The sequence below is a fragment of the Podarcis liolepis genome (genome assembly GCF_965112155.1).
Source record: "Podarcis liolepis genome assembly, chromosome: 14".
NCBI classification, from domain to species: Eukaryota; Metazoa; Chordata; class Lepidosauria; order Squamata; family Lacertidae; genus Podarcis; species Podarcis liolepis.
The window spans coordinates 46,475,747-46,496,385 of NC_139569.1; the positions used below are offsets into that span (position 1 = coordinate 46,475,747).

Genomic DNA, 20,639 nt, shown 5'->3' on the forward strand with positions numbered 1-20,639 from the left:
CCTACTTAATACGTGTTCATAAAGACATCACTGAACCATCACTAAAAAAGCAGAAAGGGGGTGGGGTGTTTTGCAGGGTTTTTCACTGGGTTTCATTTATACACATAATTCCACAAATGGGGAGCCACTGCAGAAAATGCCCGTTCTTGTGTTGCCACACTACAAACCTCTCATGGAGGAGGCGCACAAAGAAAGGTCTCAGATGATGATCTCAGGGTCCAGGGTAGGCTCATATGGGGAGAGGTGGTCCTTGTGCAGTCCTAAGCTGTTTAAGGCTTTATAGGTCAAAATAAGCACTTTGAATTATGCCTGGAAACTAATTGGCAGCCAGTGCAGTCGGACCAGGATCAGTGTAATATGCTCAAACAGTCTTGTCCCAGTGAGCAACCTGGCTGCTGAATTCTTCACCAGCTGAAGTTTCTGAACCATCTTCAGAGGCAGCCCTATGTATAACACATTGCTGTAAAGATACTAGAACATAGAGAGGCTCTAGGCTGGCTCTGCCCAGATAGAGGTATATGGGGGCCACCACCCCAAGCTGATGGAAGGCACTCCATGCCACCGAGGCCACCTGAGCCTCAAGCGACAGCCAAGGATCCAAGCTGCATACCCAACTCCTTCATAGGCAGTGTAACCTCATGAAGAACAGGCAGTCACCCGGTCTAAGGAACCATGCACTACCAATGCCTCAATCTTATCTGGATTGAGCTCGTTTGTTGGCTCTCACCCACTCTACTACCGAAGCAAGACAACAGTCCAACACAAGCACTGCCTCACCTGCAGATACAGAGAAGTAGAATTGTGTGCCATCAGCATATTGCCGACAACATACTCCAAACCTCTGGATAACCCCTTTCAGTGGTTTAATGTAGATGTTAAACAGCATAGGACACTGGTTTTTAACCAGTGTGCTGAGGCACCCTGGGGTGGCTTGAGGAACATTCAGGGGAGCCTTGGGGGGCACCCTTTAATTAACTTGCAGCCCATATCTTCCTGCATATTCTCTCTCTCTTTTTCTCCCTGAGGAACATTTGGGGAACTGGCAACTTTAACCTGCAGCCCATTATCTTTTTTTTTTAATAAAATATTTATTGAAGTTTTATAATTTTTATCAGACACAACAATACAAACAAACAAAAAGAAAAAGAAAAACAAATATAATTTCAAAACCTTATTTTCTTAAAACTTACTTCCCCGACCTCCTCATACCTCCCCTTTCTGCATTCCCATTTCAGATATTATGTTCAGCAAATCCTGACCCTTAATTTTATCCAATTGTCAACCTTTCTTTTCTATTAACTTAATCTTTACAGCTGTACTTCACTTAATTTCAAAAACCACATCATTCTAACACTCATTAATTTTGCAATGTTTCTTAAGATAATTCTTGAATTTCTTCCAATCTTCTTCCGCCATCTCTTTTCCCTGGTCTCGGATTCTGCCAGTCATTTCTGCCAATCCCATATAGTCTATCACCTTCATCTGCAGCCCATTATCTTCCCGAAATAAAACAGTGGCAAAAAAGTGGGGAAACACTTTTGCATGACTTAAATCTCCCCCCCCCAAAAAAAAAATTATCCCCAGCTTCAGTAACTAACAGTTGAGAAATGTAAGAAAACAGCAAAGTAGCTTGATGGTGTGTATGTGTGTCCTATAAGAAGGGATTTAAACATAACCCTGAAAGTGAGGAGTGTCTTCTGTGTTTCTCTCTCCTTCTACCCTCAACATTCCTCCTCATTCTTCTTCTCTACCTCTCCCTGCAGGCAACCCACTCCTCCTTAACAGTCATCAAGCTTTATGGGGACAGGGAGAATGTTGCAGGAAAGAGCCATGTATGCATGTGCGTCCTGTGTTTCTCGGTTTCCTTCCCCACAATAAGTAAATACTTCTGATCTTAATATTGTTTTGTGCTCTCCCCAACCCAATGTACACTCTAATTTCAGGAAAGGCAGGCTAGGGTTGCCACGTGGAGTGGGTCAGCTTGGCCCTGCAAAGCAGCGGCATTGCTTGGGTTCCCGCCGACATGTGCTCCCACTTACAGACATGCCAAAAAGAGGGAGGGCAGAATGGGGGGAAACCCCACTTATGTGTGTCCTGTAACAGAACCCCAGTGTAAGTGGCTGGTGGACTCAAAAAGGTTGAAAACCACTGACATAGGGCGTAAAATTGAACCTTGCCAGAACCCTACATTGAAGGCTCCATGGGGAACATCCCTTAAGCAACACCCATCCAAGTAGGATCCAAATGCTTTGGAACATTGTGATGCACTGTATGCCAGCTGAAGGAGTAACTCAGTATCAACTGGCAAGTATAAAAGCATTTGAGAATCTGCCTTGAAGTTGGACAGCATTCATATATACAATTATGGTTTAACTTGTGCACAATGATCCAAACAAATGATATAAGAACCAAAAGGATACACAATAAAAAAAATGAATGCAAGACAGCACATGAAGATATTGCATTTTACTTAGGAAACTCAATTTTTATTACTTGCTGACTGGCATTAGAACGTGTTATAAAATTAAATTACATGAAGTCAGAAGTACTTGGATAGAAATCCCATAAAACAGAAGCAAAGTTAAATGACTGCATGAAATTCTTAGAAGAACAATGTTATCAAGACGTTATTGAGATGAAAAAAGAAGCGGATAATCTCACAAAACAGCATTTTCCAAATGTTTGAGAAACCCTGGGATTCCCTAGTAAGATCAAATAATATGTCCCTGCAAAGGCAGGTTGCATGTCACTGTTAATCTTCAATATGGAGTATACTGGAAATGTTGGTCACATTGGAAGTCACAGAGAATGCAAATGGAGTAACACAGAGATTCAAAAAGGTTTGCAGGGGTCCAATGTGAATTGAGTATGTGTCCTACAACATTCCCCCAAATCTTCTGCTATAATGCAGAAGAGGGAGGCTGTGCCTTGGCAAGCAAGTCAATGAGAGTAACACTTGGAAGCTATACAATTTGAAGAACAATGTCAAAGATCCATATTCAATTAGAAATATGAGCCTTAATCAAGTTAAATTATTGGTTAATAGCTATACCTCTTGATTATTCTTGAATCATTAGAAATACACATTACTCACTAGTGTCATATTTATTACTTGCACCAAAACAAACAGCAAAAACTCTGGCAAACTTCAAATCTTTTAACCATGAAATAAGAGTTAAATAAAGTGTGCTACACCGCTCGAACAATGAAACAGTAATGCTTAAAGAAGAGACTGTATAAAAACTTCAAGGAAAATTTAGCAATCATTTATTGCATTCCAAAAATTACAATATTGATACAAGTGCATTATGATAAGCTTATTAGTTTTGAAATACATGTGTTATTTTCCTGTTCCCTATTTGTATAAAAGAATAAGTTTTATTATTAGCCTAATATATAGCTTTACTGAAATATTTATATTAAAAGAAAAAGAAGCCTAGTTCTCAAACAACAAATAAGGAAAACCTGTTTCTACCATGTACCACTTCAGCCTGTAGGAAGAGGTTGCATTAAATGTTCCTCTAGTCTATACAAAAGAACTCCCTGTGCAGGGAAAACACATGTGTCAGAGAGAAGATAGCTAGATGAAGGCCAAGACAGATATAGGAAAGACTACTGGCTATTATCTTCCATAACAACCCATATACAAATTGGCTAAATTGCAGACATCCAAAATAAGAGTTTAGAAGTCAAATGAGACAATGTTTTAAATATTTAAATGCCTTTTTTTAAAGTTACTCACAGAGTTAGGATAGTTCAAATAGCAGATCTGGCAAGGCATGTCCTGTGCAGATGACCTTGTGCTCATCTGACGCGTTCGAGACTTTTTACTAGGATTAATTACATGACATTCTGCAAAGAGCTTCTCCAAGTTGCCATCAAAGTACCTGCATTAACAGAAAAGGGAAGTGAAGCCAAATGTTTAAAAACAACAAAATAAAACTGTTCTTCATTTGAGAATAGTAGTTAGAGATTGAGTAAGTAAGGAGGAGCTTTTCAGTCCTTATTTTAAATGGGAAGGGTGCCTATTCTTTCTCCACCACCTATGCCTCACCTTGCCATTTGTACTGGCCCTGTAAAACTGTGAAGATAAGGCAACTCAAATAGCCCTGCAATGTTTGCAGCTAGGAAAACACCAACAGTCAAAGGCTACAAAGTTCAGGACAGGCACATCTAGGCTGCCTTGCTTCAAGAACTTCCTGCATCAAAGGAGTAGTTCAGGTCCATGCCCTTCCTAGTATATGTGCAGTGTTTTGGATCACCAACCTTAGATCTGTAGATAGCCAAGACATTTTTAAAAACAACTATAAAACAGTTGTTTGGATTGTCAAGATGGCAACTTATCAAAGCATCTTCAAATTTAGCCTTTGGAGTGTAAATTAGGACTTGCGCAGACAGAAGTCTGCTATGCAACAATTGCTCACGGGGGGGGGGGGGGAATCTTTCCGGTTTCTTCCGAAGTTACCTGTGAAAACTTTGGACAAATTATTCCGTTTAGCAACTCTAGTTTCCAAAATACATAACATTGCTGCACTCTGTTATGCTGCCTAGGGCATACTTCATAATAAATTCATCCCCACCCAATTCCCAGTGCTCTCTTAGTGCACTTTTTAAAAACCTCGATTAACACAACAACAACAACAAACAACAAGAAGAAGAAGCAAACAAGTCCATCTACCTGTGCAGATTAATACCTCAAGAACTTTCTCTAACAAGCCATGCTTTTAATTCCTACAGCAATGTCCTGCCACTTCTGAGTTTCTGCAACAGATCTTCCTGCCTCTATTATGTTTAAACAGGAGTTGCATTAAGATAGGAGAAACTATGCTGCTTCAGCTAATGGTTTTAGTTCAAGTAGCAGACGAGATGCTTTGCAAGCAGAAGCTGCCAGGTTCAGTTCTCATCCTCTCCAAATTGCATTCAGAAAGACCCCATCTAAAGCCCTGGAAAACTGTTGTCAGTGAGTATAACTAAATGTTGAGCTAAATGGACCAACGGTCTTATTTGTTGTAAAGCAGCTTCCTATGGTTCTAATCCTTGCAATTTCTGCAGCTGCTGCTCTCATTGCTTAGAATAACCAACTGCCTGATCTTGAGCCATCCCACTGGAAATTTCAAAAGCAGCAGCCATCTTTATTTCTCGGGTGACATAATAAATGGGCAGTGTTTGAGTCAGGTCTGTGATAGCCTGGTATTTAAGGCCACTCAAAGAATGAATGGAAACCATTGAATACTCTGGAGGAGAGGTGGGGGAGGAAAGAGCTTACCCAGTTGGGGCAGCTGTTGGAAACTTGCCCTCTCACAGGTCTTGCTAAACTCCTTACAGGTTTAAAGAAATCTTAAATTATGTCAAGATGGGCATTTCCCATTATCTAACACAACTAACACAGTGTAACATAAAATATTAACAAGAGTGTTTCAGCACATTTTTGTACAGGCATCAGATTAATCTGTTGCTTAGAAGAGTGTGTTGATAGTAGAATGGCAGACATTTGCCATTTACCGTATTTTTCCATGTATAAGATAAGGTTTTCTGCTTTAAAAAAATAGTAAAAAATTGGGGGTTGTCTTGTACACGGAACATGGGCATCTGGGGGAATTTTAAAATATTTAAGCATATGTCCGGGTGTAATGTGTATGGGTTGCTCGTGCGTAAGTTGCCGCATCTCCAGGCTTTGTTGCCTTGCTAAACCTTTCAGTCTGGACAGCCCTTCACTTCGTGGCTGCCTCAGTCGCTAGCAGAATCCGTCAGTGGGCGTTTCTTAAATCTTTTCCAAAATAAAAGTTGTTTGACGCCAAGTCTCCTCCTACTCTCTCTGCGCGGAAGTCTTCTGCGCAGGGTGGGCGTGGGTAGCGGAGGACCCGTGCTCTCCCCGCTGGTGTCCGGTGAAGAGTCCTGGAGCCTTCTCGCCGATTCCCCCATCAGCCCCTCTATATCCCTGGTGTTGCGCTGATTTGCTTCCCCATCTGCGGAGCTGCCTCTCTCCCTGCTGGGCCCTTCTCCAGCATCATTTGAGAGCCTTCCCTCCGCCTCTAGCTCTGATGTCAATTCCCTGACACCGGGATTTTGGCTTCGCCAGGCTTCGCCAGGCCCTCCTGTTGCCACCCCCCTTTCTCTCCCTCCCCCCCCCCCGGGCTACATGCTAGCGATTGGCTCACCTCCTGAAGCCCCCGCTGGCTTGACCACCGGATCGAGCTGCCGCCGCTGAGAGCTGCCTCAGCTACCTCTCCTTGCCCTTCTTTCCTCTTTTTCCTCTTCCCCTCTCAAACTCCCACCTTGCCCCCAGCCTGCTCACCACCTTCCTCAGCCTAGTTTGCTTGACGGCATGGCCCGACGCAGAGCGGCCGCTGCCTTCCTCCGGCTCTTCCTTGGCATCCTGCTTAGGAGCCTGCTTCCCCACAGCAGCAGCAGCTGCCACCGAGGGGAAGTGTGTGGTGCCCCAATGGCTGCCTTTGCTTCTGCACAATGGTGCACTGCATGCACCTCTTGCTGGACACTTTGAGGGTGATCACCCCAAAAAAGATCAACAACTTGCCACCGCCAATCACCCAGATTTTCACTTCTATTGTAGGGTTTTGTTTTCTTAATTTTGGGTTCAAAAAAATAGGGGTTGTCTTATACATGGGGGCGCCTTATACATGGAAAAATACGGTATTTATTTCAACGATCTGCATACCACCTAACACCACTGCTTATAAGTACAGTGGGTTTACAAACAATACAAAACATAAATTCAGTTAAAATTAACTAAGAAGTCAGAAAAGCTTAATCAAAATGCCTGAAGTTCAACAGGGCCAGGAGAAAGTTACACAGAATTGGGCTGATACGGAACACACGGTTTCTAGTGGAAGGATGCAAGCCATGTGGCTATACCTCCAGCATCAGAAACAACACGTCTTGTGATTCTCAGCAGCTGGTATTAACAGAGGAAGAGTTCTATTACACTCATTTTCTTCTTGTGGGCTTCATATATGCATCTGGCTGGACATGGTGAGATCAGAATGCTGCACTAGTGGGGTCTTGGGTCTAGTCAAATTTAACATGACTCGGAAGCTCCCTCAGCCAATAAAGCAAGATGAGCGCCGCAACCCCAGAGTCGTCCGCGACTGGACCTAATGGTCAGGGTCCAGTCAGGACCCTAATGGTCAGGGTCCTTGACCTTTAAGGACAAATATTGCTTTGCCATTGTATAACAAGTTTAAATTCAAGCTTAAATTCCTAATCAATGCTGAATCAAGCAACCTAGCTATAATAAGCGGAAACTGCTTCCTAGAATTACTATACAATATCATGTGTAATTGGAAATGAGACATGAGGAGATGAAAAAAGTGGGAAATCCAAAGGATTTGGAATCAAAGATATTCTGGAAGCATACTTCTATCATTTCAGAGCAAGGGATTTTCCTAATAGTTTGCCCAAGAGGATTTCAAAGCTAAATAGCAGATTACATCAGTTTACACATGGAAGAGCATCCTTTAATAGATTCACAAGCATTACTGGAATGAAAAGCTATACCGCAAATGGAATCTGTTCCTAAGTAAACGTAATCAAGTTACCAATAATATTCCTTGGGACACCTGGAATAAGTGCCAGACAACTAATGTATACTTTTCCTACTGGGTAGTGTTTGCTATGTCACCTGAAAGCTATGCTCTTTAAAACAAAATAACAAAGCATGCAAACAGGCAGTGTCATGCTTTATTCTTGGTGAAAACATGGACCACCAGTAGTTATGTGATTTTCTAGCATGGAAAAAAAAAAGGCTTAATGAATCCATTTACAACTTTTCGACTTACTAGCAATTTTTCTGAAGTGTAAGACACAATTACTCAACCTCATTTCCCTACTCAGTTGTCTGCTGTTCCAAACAAGAGAAAAATAGGCAGTTCAGATATGACTTTACCATTCTCTTAACTAAGGTTGCCATCTTAAACAAGCTGTCAAACCAAATGTTAATATGCAAGAAATATAAATTAGCCTTCTCTTTTACACCAACAGCTGGATCCAGCTTTTTCTAAATAGATTTAAACCACATTTCTCATTTACAATCTTTTCTTGGTGATTTAAATTCCTCTATCTTGAAAGCAGCTGGAGCACAATGAAGAAGGCCAGATTTTAACTTGGTTGAGGAATCAGCAAAGCACCAGATTCTTCAAATTTATCTTTGCAACTATGAAGGGTAGACTGTTAATCTCAGACACTATGGTTGGGGATGAAAGTACCTGCAGACTAGCAACTTCTGACAAGCCACAGACTCCCTACCTCCATCACTTTTTCCTCTTGTATCATATTTCTCATGCTACTATTTGAGCTGGGACTTTAAAAAGATTTTTTTAGACAGTCTGTTGGACATTTAGTGCAACAACAATGAATGCTGAAAGTGCCTCATGCCAAGGCATACCATTTCCATGAGTCCAACTCTGAACTCCTCATGGGAGTTAGAGAAGGAACTCTTTTGATTTGAGAATATTTGGCTTCCTTGCAGTTGCTTAACCTCCACATTTCCATGTTGGCATAGTTCAAATACAACTTGCAAAAAAGAAACAAGATCTGCATTTCCTGAAAATAGCGTTTTATTATAGCAACACTCAAGCTACAAATTAAACGCGGCAAGACACAAGCCAGTTAGCTCTGCCCACATTATATGGTTGTTCAATATATGTCAACAGCAACGTAGCCTGAAATTAATACAATGAGTATTGTCAGGTACAAGCAAGGGCCAGGATAACTAAAATCATCCAGATTTGAAAACTCTCTCCAGTTACCACCCAGGACCATGTTTACGCTTGCACTGAGGGTTATGAAACCCTAGGGAGAACACGTTGTAAAAGACGGGCATATTCAATATAAAAAGGCAGTACCCTGCATATATCTCTTGGGAACAGGAGGCTTCTCCCTGACCCCACCCTTGTCCCCTCCACTCTGCCACCACAACCTTAAAACACAGCAAGTCTCGCATTCAGCCATCTGATTGCCTCTAGCATAGGCAACTGGTGACTGTCTAGATAGAATGAAGCACTTACATACTCAGGGTGGCTTGAACACCATTTTCTTCACTAAGAACTTGCTCTCACAAAAATCTGAAAATCATTGTGAATGCTAATCTGCAGCCAAGTTTAGATAACTGAAATACTAAACCTACCAGGTTACGAGAACACTTTCCAGAAGGAGAAAAGCAGTTTGCTTACCTTTCCATCAGCTTTTCTTTATCCCAGTTGAAATGACTAAGGAGTATCCTGGTGATAGTTGCTGGATTCTAGAAAAAGGGGGGGAAATGTCATGGTAGAAGTTAATGAGCAGCAAAACAGAGGCATGCCCATGAAGAACTGGAAGTTTAACATGCGTAGGCATCAAAGCTCCAATACACATTTACATCCCCCTTCCTCCATCTGAAGACAACTACAGATCCTTCACTATCCCCAGACTTCTCTGTAGCTGAATTTCCTCTACCATATTTTGCTAGCTACACATACCTGCTTCCTAAAAACAACACAACTTGCCAGTGTTCAAAAATCAGATATATACTCTAATCGCCAAATGGTACCTTAAACCTAGATTACAGTCTCCACAATGTAATGTCTAGGTGCCATCCCTGCCCTCCCGGTGGAATTTGTTATTGTTACCATCATCATAATTTCTACACTGCTTTATATTTTAAAGAACAAATCTCAAAGCAGTTTACAACGCATTAAAACATCAAATAAAACAACCCAGAACAAAACAAATTCAAGCTTCAAAGAAAATATTTCAGACCCTTATCTAAATGACATTTTGCTTTCCCCAGTTGCCAATCTGGCATCCGAAGATCTCCATGCCGTCACAACTGGACCCACCCTAGTCGCAAAACGTGCCTGGTACCTTTCTAACACTACAACTTACACTCAGCAACAGGAATCTGTTAAGTGAGAGGACTTCATAAGGCCAGGAAGACTTACAAACGGGAAGTGCCTGAGAACTGTAGGTTGCCAGGCCCCAAGCACTACTGCTGCTAGAAGGTAAGGTTGGGGAGGGAGAGTGACACAGGGCAGGGAGCCTTGAAAATGGCATTTGTTTATTTATGAGCCCAGCTGAAATACAAATAGTATTTTGACTCATGTCATAAAAGCTTATTTTATTTCTAAGCCCTACTCCATCCCAGTTGCAAAGCTAAACAACATCACTGGTTCTAGCACCCATGGACAGGAATTCAGAAATGGCTCCAACAAGACATTACTTTACACAATGACCAATATTCTAATTATCCAGCACTACTTCAGACTCATAGCACATACTACCTCAAGTACCCCAAGTATCAAAGGCCAGACATGTGGGATTTTTTTAGTAAGCTGCTATCTGGAACAAGAGTTACACTACCCAATTCTGAGTGTTGCGATTTTGACAACAGTTTTTAAGATGACAATATAAAGCCATTCAATACCTCACCCGCCAAATTCATAACCTATTTCTAAAGTTTCTCAACGTTGCCAGAAGCCTACAGTAACAATTTGTTACTTCAGAAGACTAGTGCTAGTAAAATGAATGTGCAGCACTACAAATATAAACCAAATCACAAAATCTGCCACTGTATGCTACAGCCAGGGTAGGTGGGTAGAAAACTTGTGGCACACATACACACACAGCCTGATATTATTGGACTCCAACTCCAATCAGCTCCCCCCCAAAATAATCAATGATCAGGGACGAATTGATGGAAGTTGCAGGTTTCACAACATAGCATTTAAATATCAAGTTGCTTTGATCACTTCATTTCTATTATAGTACTAAACTACAGTTGTAAGAGATTATGGGTTTGCTACCTCAGAGGAAACTGTCAATCCTAGGACCCTGTAGAATTTGTATCCACACAAATAATCTACTAGAATGCAACAGTTTCACTGAAAAGCAACTTTGTTATGCTTGTTTATAATAGAAACACCTTTAACATTCTCTTAGACCCAGAAACCACCTTTAATCCCAACACGCAACACAGGATCCACACTGGGAGGGAGGGAGATGCAAAAAAAATCCTCAGATAATCCATTTATGAGTCCCACAGCACCAGTTGAAGACCATTATCTAACTGATCTCCAATTGCAAGAAAGTCAAGAGTATGCCCACAGCACAAAACACATTTGAAATTGCAACTCAACTAGCATGGATTCTTTTTTAAAGCATCTAATGGGAGTTCCCACATCACCTTCATTCATACCCTACTCTTCAGCTACTAACGTAACACTGGAGGCAGTGGGATGAGGGAGGGGGAGATGTGTCCCGCCAAACAGTGTTGGGTTCCAACTCCCATCCGTGTCTGCCAGTATGGCCAGTGCTCAGAGGGGAAGGTATCTGTGGTCCTACAAAGTGCTGACTGCCCTGGGCTTGTTACAAAACTCTTGCCCACAGTATCTGCAGTGGGGAGGGAGGAAATAACAACATTAGGTCCAAGCTCTGTACAGTCATACCTCGGGTTACAGACACTTCAGGTTGCGTTTTTTACCGCCAAAACCCAGAAATACCGGAACAGGTTACTTCCGGGTTTTGGCGGTCGCGCATGCACAGAAGCGCTAAATCGCGCTTTACGCAGAAGCTCCGAATTGCAACCCGCACGTGCGCAGACGCGCCACTGCGGATTGCAAACGTGCATCCTGCACGGATCACGTTCGCAACCCGAGCATCCAGTGTAATTACCTAGCCGCACTAATGCAAGCAAGATTTTGTCGGTTTTGGGTATGAATTCTAAACGTTAATTAAAAAGTACTTAATCATGAACTGTGTTCACGGCTACACACCCTAGGGTTGTTCAATACAAGGGAAATGGAAGACACTTGGAAGGCAAGGAGAGAGCAGGAGAGAAACTGACTAGATATTCAGCAATATTAACCTGTCTACAGGATAAGACTAGCAAAAATTCAGTATAATTTGGGGAAGGAGCCTCCTTGCAACCCAAGCACTGGATAGGCACAGTGGTAGTTCAATGTGGAAAGACTTCAGGAGTGCTGAACTCTTGGCTCTCCCTATGGCAGTCATAGTTCAAATGTAAAAAAGCACTGCCCAGTCAATTCATCCATTTGTTTTGAACGCATGTACACACACAACATTTTAGTTGATGAAGAAGCATTTCATTCAGCATTTCTAAAACACAACTCAAAATTACCAAAACATTCCGGCCTACCGTTCCATGTCAAACAGTTCCTCGCTAAATTTAAAAATCATTTCTACCTAATTAGACACACGCTTGACTCACAAAATTTCAGATGGCATCAGCTCTCTTACAGGCCAAGGCTTATGGTAGGGGCTCCACTTCTGTACATGTACCACTTCTACTGACTTCATTACATGCATAGCCAGCAAGTGTCTCCTACCCTTTCCCACTGAAATCCTCAGAAACCGTTCAACTGCACAAAACTAGTCACCTGAAAGTGCGTGGTATCAAGGAGCAAATGATGAAGCTTAAAATGGAAGCTAGTTTTGGTACTTAGAAGCCCGGACTCGTCATTTCTCACATTACTGTTCCACTTTCCTCCAGGAAGCTCAGGGGGGCATACATCAATGGGCTTGTCACATTTTATGCACTGGCTGTCCCAATGTCACTCAGTGAGTTTTGCGGCTTGTGAGTATTCAAACTAGAGCTCCTTGAATCTAAGCTCAAAAAACTAACCAGGATTTCACACTAGCTCTCAATGAAGGGAAAGACACTAGCACCAGAAAACTAATGAAAGGGAAAAGGTAGTTTTTTCAATCAGCTCCAGTGAAAAGCTTTACACTAGAAATTTGAGACAATGGGTTTACAATCTCCTACGCTTGGTTTTATTGTATAATGATGTACAACCCACTATATTACTGCAAAATTACTTTACCTGTATCCACTTCAGGAAGTGACAGTGCAAAGTGGGAAGCCCTAGAAATATTATTGCTTCAGAAAAGAGCCGCCCAGTTATTAAATTTCCACCTTTACTCATGAATGAACTATGGGCTTCCATATGGTTCCACCCAAAGCTTCATTCTACCAGAAAAGTAGGGTATTCTTTCAGAGGGGAGGGGAGTTTTGGCAATCTGTTTGGGAAGAAGGAAGAGAGTGGGAGGATGAAATATTGCTTTTAAGGAAAGTGTTGCATTTCGTTGCATGCTGACCTGACATGGTGTGCAGTACGTGTCCACATATCTAATTCTCTATTTTTGCATTTAAAATAAATGTGAACAGTGAATGGAAAAAGGTCACACCTCTGTTTGCATATATTTTAGTGACATGCTTTACATCTGTGTCATTTCATACAAAACAGAGTATCCTGGCATATTAAAATTTGCCCAAGTGAAAGCAATCATGTAGGAAGGGTCGCTTAAGATATATGGCAAAGGAAAATGTGAGTGAAAAGGAAACACTTTTGAAAAAGTGGAAAAGAGATATCAAGGATATTAGTGTCTTGTGTTAGGCATCTGCCAGTATATTCTGAAGGAGACAGCAAAAACACTGTGGTGGCCAGATATTTGAGTTCCATGCTAAAATTTCAGACATTTTTCAAAAACTAAGCTTCTAAACAGTTAGATGTCCTTAAGGGAAGGGCTGTAGTCCAATGGTAGAGAACATGTTTTGCATGCAAAGGTTCCCAGGTTCAATCTCTGGCATATTGAAAACTGAGAAAGATTGGTGTTGGTACAGGCAATAGTAACTACATGGTAGTCCAGGAGTCTGACTTGTATAAAGTGATTTTCCTATGTTAAATATTCAATATGGAACAATCCACAGCAGCACAATATGCATTTGATTAAACAGTACTGCTAAAAGGATTAATTAATACATTATTCCAGGAAAAACTAGCTTTTACCAGGGCTTGTTGCCTTTTTTTTTTAAAAAAAAGCTTTTCGTATCCTAGTAAAGGCCATGCCAAGTCTCTTGGGCATTTTCTGCAAATGTCAAATTTACATAGTACCCATGTGTAAGTGCACCTACACTTACTGTGGTGGTGTAACGTGTCCTCACAGATTTGACAGATGTTAAATGCCCATACAATACAACTAAATAATTTAGAGAGCACTGTAATCAAGATTTTATAGGAATAGATTAGTATCAAGTGGTCACTAAGTGCAACATGCCACCCTTTTAAGAGGGAGTCTTCTCAATTGGGTTTATGTTATACAATTTTCACTGTAGAAAGTCTACTGAATTTCTACAAAAAAAAAAAAATCTAGAAAAAAGTCAGAATAAATATCACAGGTATTCTCAAAACACAGCAATATGATCTGTTGGCCCCCAAGAGTTATTCAGGTTACGCATGTTTTAAAAAATATTTGCAGCCTAAAAACAAAAACCCACATAACTCAAGCCAGCTTATTCTAAACCCTCGGAGAGCAACATGTTACATAACACCCCCTTTCTACTTAGGTCTGGGCTAGGGTGATTACATGTGTGCTCTTGTTGCCCAAAGACTGCTAGTGGCAAAATAAACAGCTGTCCTATTCCAGTAGGCAACCCTCCTGAAGTTAAAAATATATCAAGGATCTGCAAGTCACTTAAGCACTGAAAGTGACAGCTTCAAGTAATGGTCTTCATTTCTGGAATGGCTGCCACAATTAGCACAGAGCTGAAATATCAGCAATATTTCAAACAAATCTATTTTACAGCCACAGAGGCTCAGAAACATTTCAAAATACTCCAAGTATGAAATTACTTTGCCAGGTTTCAAACAGAGACTATAAAAGCCTCACATTTCTTCAGTACCAATGGTTTCAGTGTGCATCATTTTAAATGACAGACAGCCTAGGCCTTTTTTTTTTGTACATCGGTGATAATATATGAAGTTTTGCAAACAAAATTAATGCTAGATGCAATTACAGAGCTGGAGATTGCTCCGCTATTATATTATAATCCTTCCCTTTCTCTGAAGAGCTCAGAGCAGAATACACCCCCCTCTCTTTATCCTCAAAGCCATCCTGTGAGGTAGATTCAGCTGAGACCAGCTCAAGGCTCCTCAGGAGGCTTTGTGGCCAAGCAGGAATTTAAGGCAGGGTCTCTCCAACAAATCTAGTTACAGTACTACATTACACGAGCACAGTCCACCAAACCCAGAATCAAAAGGCTTGTTTTTCCTACCACTGTCACAAGTGGTAGCTATTCATCTGCTTTCGAAAAACAGAGAAGTAAAAGAGTCAAATTCTGGTTGGCCAATGAGGGCCTGCAGTGCTGCTATTTCCACAACTGCCTCCATTAGCCAGTGGCAAAAAGAATATAAACCAGGCTTCCTCAACCTCAGTCCTCCAGATGTTTTTTTGGCCTACAACTCCCATGATCCCTAGCTAGCAGGACCAGTGGTCAGAGATGATGGGAATTGTAGTCTCAAAGCATCTAGAGGACAGAGGTTGAGGAAGCCTGATATAAACCTTTCTTTTTATTGTTAATATTAAAGTATTGCTTCTCTGTTAAAAGCACTTATTTTTGCTTTTTGATTTATTGTGTGTTTTGTTTTTGACTTTGGTTTTTATTGATTTGTATTGTTTAATTGTTACTTTTATCTACTTTTTTCTTTCCTTTTTTCTCTTGGTTTTTCCTTCTTATTTCTTTGTAACCTTAAAATTCTCAATAAATATCATTTAAAAAAAACACAAAGCACTGCTACAATAAAATCAACAAATGCATGAAAATAGAATGTCAAAGCTTGCTTACAAGCCAATGGCAAGTGATCCCAAAACATCCCTGGGCATCTTTTCCGTGCTATATTATTATCATCATCACTACTAGGGAGTCCTTTCTAACATTCAACCTAAATTTCTTTATTAAAATTTTGTGCTATTGCTTCTTACCTTAGAAACAAAAAGCATTACACCTTATCATGATCCTTCAATAAAACAGTTTCACATATATGAACACTTGCCAATCCACTCTTATTCTTCAAACTCATGTGCTTTCACGTTGGGTAAAGGCAATGCCCAACTTTTAAACCAATTCAATTTTCCTCCAATTCTGCTTCCATCAACAACCACTAGGGAAGTGTGGCCACATCCAACAAGCTTCATCTTCCAGTATGACACACCTGTAAGTATTTTTGGACCACTCCCTGGAAATCCAAATAAAGTGGGAGTCCAAGGAACAATGAAATTTGAGCTCAATTTCAGTCCAATCCATTTTCAAAAGCTTACCAAAGGTAAGAATTAGAACTAAAATAATTTATAACACATATCCAATTTGTGTTATCCCCCAGCTTGTACAGAAAAGGATATGGATTCATAATTTTATAGACCTGTGGGGGACGGGAGTTTTCGCAATTGCTGGGGAGACACAAAGAACACCTCTAAGTTCTGTTCCTTGGAATTGGAATCAAGAGTCATTTCCCATCAGATGTAAATCAACAAGATTAGCCGATGTCATCAATAGCACCACAGGCACACAGAAAGGTGAAAAGAGGTTGAAGCAGGAAAATTAAGGGCTGTTGACAACAGGAATAGTAAAATAGTAAATTTGGCACTGATCATTTGTATTTTTCTCTTGTTTTGATCTTGAGGTGAGAAGTGGGATGATATAACTTTAGGCTTTTCTTTCATATCATGGGTGCATATGCGGCTTTTTGTATGGCGCAGCTTTTCTTTTGGTCCATTCTTGGCACTTTTCAGCCTTTGTTGATCTTAAAGTGAACAGTATTCCTCAAAGTATGCATATGAATCACATGGTGGTTTAAGCAACAAGACTAGTAAGCTTCCTGTCAAGGAAGCTGGATGACTTTGCTGCAGCTGAACTCTCTAGTCGTTTTTAAAGATGTTTTGAAAAAAGACTTACAAAGAAGCTTTTTAAATATGTTGAGAACCACCTGAGGAAATGTTACCAGCTAAAGAAATATTACACTATTTGGGGCTTTTTAACTGGGGAAAAGGTGAATAATGAGACACAACAGAGTTGTATGAAATTATGGATGGTGCAAGAAGAGTGCACAGATAGGTTTGCCTCCCTCTCTCGTAACACTAGAACCTGAGGCACTCCAGCCAAAGAAGCTGCATGTTGGAAGATTCAGGACAGGGAAAAAAGGAAGTATTCATTCACACACAGCATAAATTATGGAATTTGTCCCCTCAAAAAGCAGTGATGGCCACCAGTTTGGACAGGCTTTAAAAGAGGAGCAGACAAATTCAAGGAGCATGGGGCTGTCAGGGACTCCTAACCATGTGGTTATATGCCCTAACGCGACTGTTGGAGGCCATATGCTTCTGAATACCAGCTGCTGGGCATTATAAGTGGGACCAGCACCGCTGCACTCCTCAAGTCCTGCGTTCAGTCTTGTTGTGAACCGCCCTGAGACCTCCGGGTATAGGGCGGTGTATAAATTGTAATAATAATGATGATGATGATGTAAGACACATCAGGTTGTCAACTGTGAGAACAAATTGCTGGACATGACTGGTTTTTGGCTTGATCCAGCAGTACATGGGCTGAGTGCATGCTGGGGGTCACATCAATGAATGTTCCTCCATATCAAATAAAAATTCCTTCCCCATAGAAAAATAGGAGTCAGGGCCCTTTCTGATATAGCGTGCTGTGTGTAGGATCACAAGAACATCATTTTGCACTCCGGTGTGGTACATCCAGATAGGCTAACTACTGGTTAAGCTGTATGTGAGAACTAGGCCTCACATTTATCTTTTTTCTGAGCTAATTCTGATTTTACCTTCATGCTGACTTTCATTGGCTCTTAAGAATCATATTTATCACATGATGTAATAACAGTTCCAAAGCATGCTAGCGTGTCATAACCCAGAGGTTTTCAATCTTTTTGGGCCGACAACTCCCTTGACCAACTACAGTGGTACCTCTACTTACGAATGTGATCCGTTTCGGGGTGCCGCTTGCAGCCCGAAAAGTCCGTAAGTAGAGTGTTGCTACTGCGCGTGTGCTTCTGCACATGTGCAAAGTGCGCAGATCGCTTCTGCGTGTGCGTAAAAACCTGGAAGTATACATTTCCGGGTTTGCCGCGTTCGCAACCCGAAAATCCGCAACATGAAGCAAACGCAACCAGAGGGATGACTGTACATTCTTTCTGCAGCACTCCTGTGGGGATCAGGAGCCCAGTTATGTCACCCCCTGCCTGCAGAGCCGGCAGCTCCTCACGCTCCCTTAAGGAGTGTTCCCTCAGCCTCCTCTCCTCTCTCCATGAGAGTCCTCTGGGCAGCCACTGTTGCTGCCCCTGGTCTCTGAGCTGCCCCCCTGCCCCAAAGAGAGGTGCCTCCTCACACTGTTCCACAGGAACCTGGAAAGTAACCACTGGCCAGCCCCAGAAGCATCATTCGCTTGGGGAGCTAGTAGCCAGGGCTGCTGCATCAAACAGCTGCACAAACCTTTGGGAGGCAGAGATGCAAGAGGGCATCAGGGGAGGAAGGGAAGGCGAGCGAGAAGGTCAGAGGCACCCATGACCGTAATTCAAGGCACCCCAGGGTGCCATGGCACACTGGTTGAAAACCACTGCCATAACCCATTGGTTCCAGATACAATATGAGAAGATAGCTAAACACATGGATTCTGTTACTTCAATTTGTGGCACAAGCCCACTGGGCAAGAATGGAGTCTAAAGTGAGAGAAGAGGGTGAAGGAAATTTGGGGGAGAAGAGAAATCAGAAAAGAAACAAGCAGCAGTGTTGTTACAGAGGCCATGGGTAGCTGTGTCTTCCTAGCAGCTGACCTCAGGACAAAAGGAACAAAATATTCCTCAAGCCAGGGGCCACAAATACAGTTTCCTCACAAGTAAGGAGGCAGAGAACACAACAGAATCTGGACTCTGTTTGCAGGGCTGCCCATAAAAGGGAGAAAACAAGGAGATGTTGGTGAAGCAGCAGCTCCAGAACTGTTCTTGGACCAAGTCTGGGTGTTTGTCAGTCCTCTTCCCTCCCTTCTGGAGTAAGCCAGAGCATGTGTCCAACAGGTATCTGTGCGAGTTCTCACTAATGCAAACACGTATCTATGTGCAAAAACTCCTATCCTACTACACATATTGAGGCATAACACTCAAAAGCTTAAGAAGTTTCAATAGTATTCTCTTCTTCCATGCAAAGTCCCATATGGAAAAAGTGAAGAAAAACAATCCAATGAGAATGAACAGAGAAACAGTACTAGCTACTTTATAGGGAAGTATTGCAAGCAAGTTGCAAGCCTGAATGTCAACATAACAATTTTATACAACATCACTAGTCCCAAAGTAAAAGCAAAATAGATCAAATCACTAGGCAAGAAGCTATTCAGAAGCCTACTTGTATTCATTCATTTGAGTTGTCTCCAAAAAAATGAATTTATTTCTTCATGGTCATGGGGATATGCTTAGTTACTTTAGACTGTAGCAGCTTGTAGTTCCATCTCTCGTATCAAAAATATACCTGATTATTGTCAGAATCAAAATGTGTTAATTTTATTATTTCACAATGTACCAAGTAGCATTTTATGTGGTAACTGGTAAGTCATTTAATGCATTTAATGTTCAGCTTCCCCTCTCTAACCCTCTGCTCAAAGCCTAAGGGAAATAATGTTTAATGGCTTCAATTTTCAAGGAATGTTAGGTCTGTGCACTTAACCTTTAAAATACAAGCAATCAACAATTAGGAAAGGATTAGTTTTCACTTGCGTAAGAACAAATACCAACACATGCATTTACTTCTGTCTGACACTAGCTTGGTATTCTGTATTCTGGTATGTTTTCCAAAAACTAAAATATCTTGCATTAAGTGGACTCAAGCACTTCAGATTCAGAAACACAAGTAGTAATGCAATAGTGTTCTGATAATTTCCAAAGCCCATTTCAGGACTTTTCAATAAATAACTCACATCTGAGAACCATGGTGCCCGGATAAGAATTCAGCAAAATAACTAATGATAACTTAGCATTCTGCATGCTTGCAAAAGTAGTATGTAAACATGAACATGTGATGTTATATAAGTTAGCTGAACTGCTCCCTCCTGCTCATTATAGACTTTTGATGCAGATTTTAAGACTGAGTAAGTAACCCCACCTCATTCCATCATTACAGAGTGGTAAGTCATTCCTGTGTCTGTCACACACACAAAACCAACAACCCAGAAGGCATTCATTCTAAAGTTTCTGTTTGCTGGGTAATACATTGAAGACAACTTCAATATATCACAAGGTAGAAGTGGTTAAGCAAGTAAAAAGCATGTACTAGCTCAGCCTCACAAAAACTGAAGACCTGAGGAGCAAGAGCTGAGAAGCTGATCATATAACCCAACAGCAGCAGGCTGGGACTGGAGATCCAGTTGACCAAGCACATTTGCTCCCTGAATAAAAGTCCAATCTTCTGTTTGACCTTGAAGTGTCAGACACAAATATACCAAGATACACACTTCTTACATATCTCACACTACAGATTAAGAAGAGATAAGTTTAAGAGCAGGGTCTACTTGAACAGAATTGAAGCAGAATTGCTCACTCTGCAATAACAACCACCCAACCCTTGCAATTTGAAATCAAACTGCAGCCATTTTTCATCTTGCCTAAAAAAAAATCACCAAAGGACTAAACCTTAAGGCTGAAGGTTCCCCAAAAGCAAGAGTTTCACTACTAATGTGAAGTAGCCAACATGACTTCGAATGACAAAAGTACACAAATTGTGCTACAAGTTACTTCACAAGTATTTTCCTACTTGCTGTGAAGTCAGAATCTATTGCAGCCCTCCCTGTTATG

At 41.3% G+C, this 20,639-nt stretch overlaps 1 protein-coding gene across 1 annotated transcript in view; it reads right to left on the reverse strand.

Moving 5' to 3' along the window:
• The window catches only part of ARIH1 (ariadne RBR E3 ubiquitin protein ligase 1), a 49,631-nt gene that overhangs the window by 25,069 nt on the left and 3,923 nt on the right, over nucleotides 1–20,639 (reverse strand). The window contains exons 2-3 of the mRNA XM_083475820.1: nucleotides 9,189–9,256; nucleotides 3,743–3,887 (exon numbers count right to left, since the gene is read on the reverse strand). Coding sequence (XP_083331946.1) covers nucleotides 3,743–3,887; nucleotides 9,189–9,256 — 213 coding nt within the window. The remainder of the gene's footprint in view (nucleotides 1–3,742; nucleotides 3,888–9,188; nucleotides 9,257–20,639) is intronic.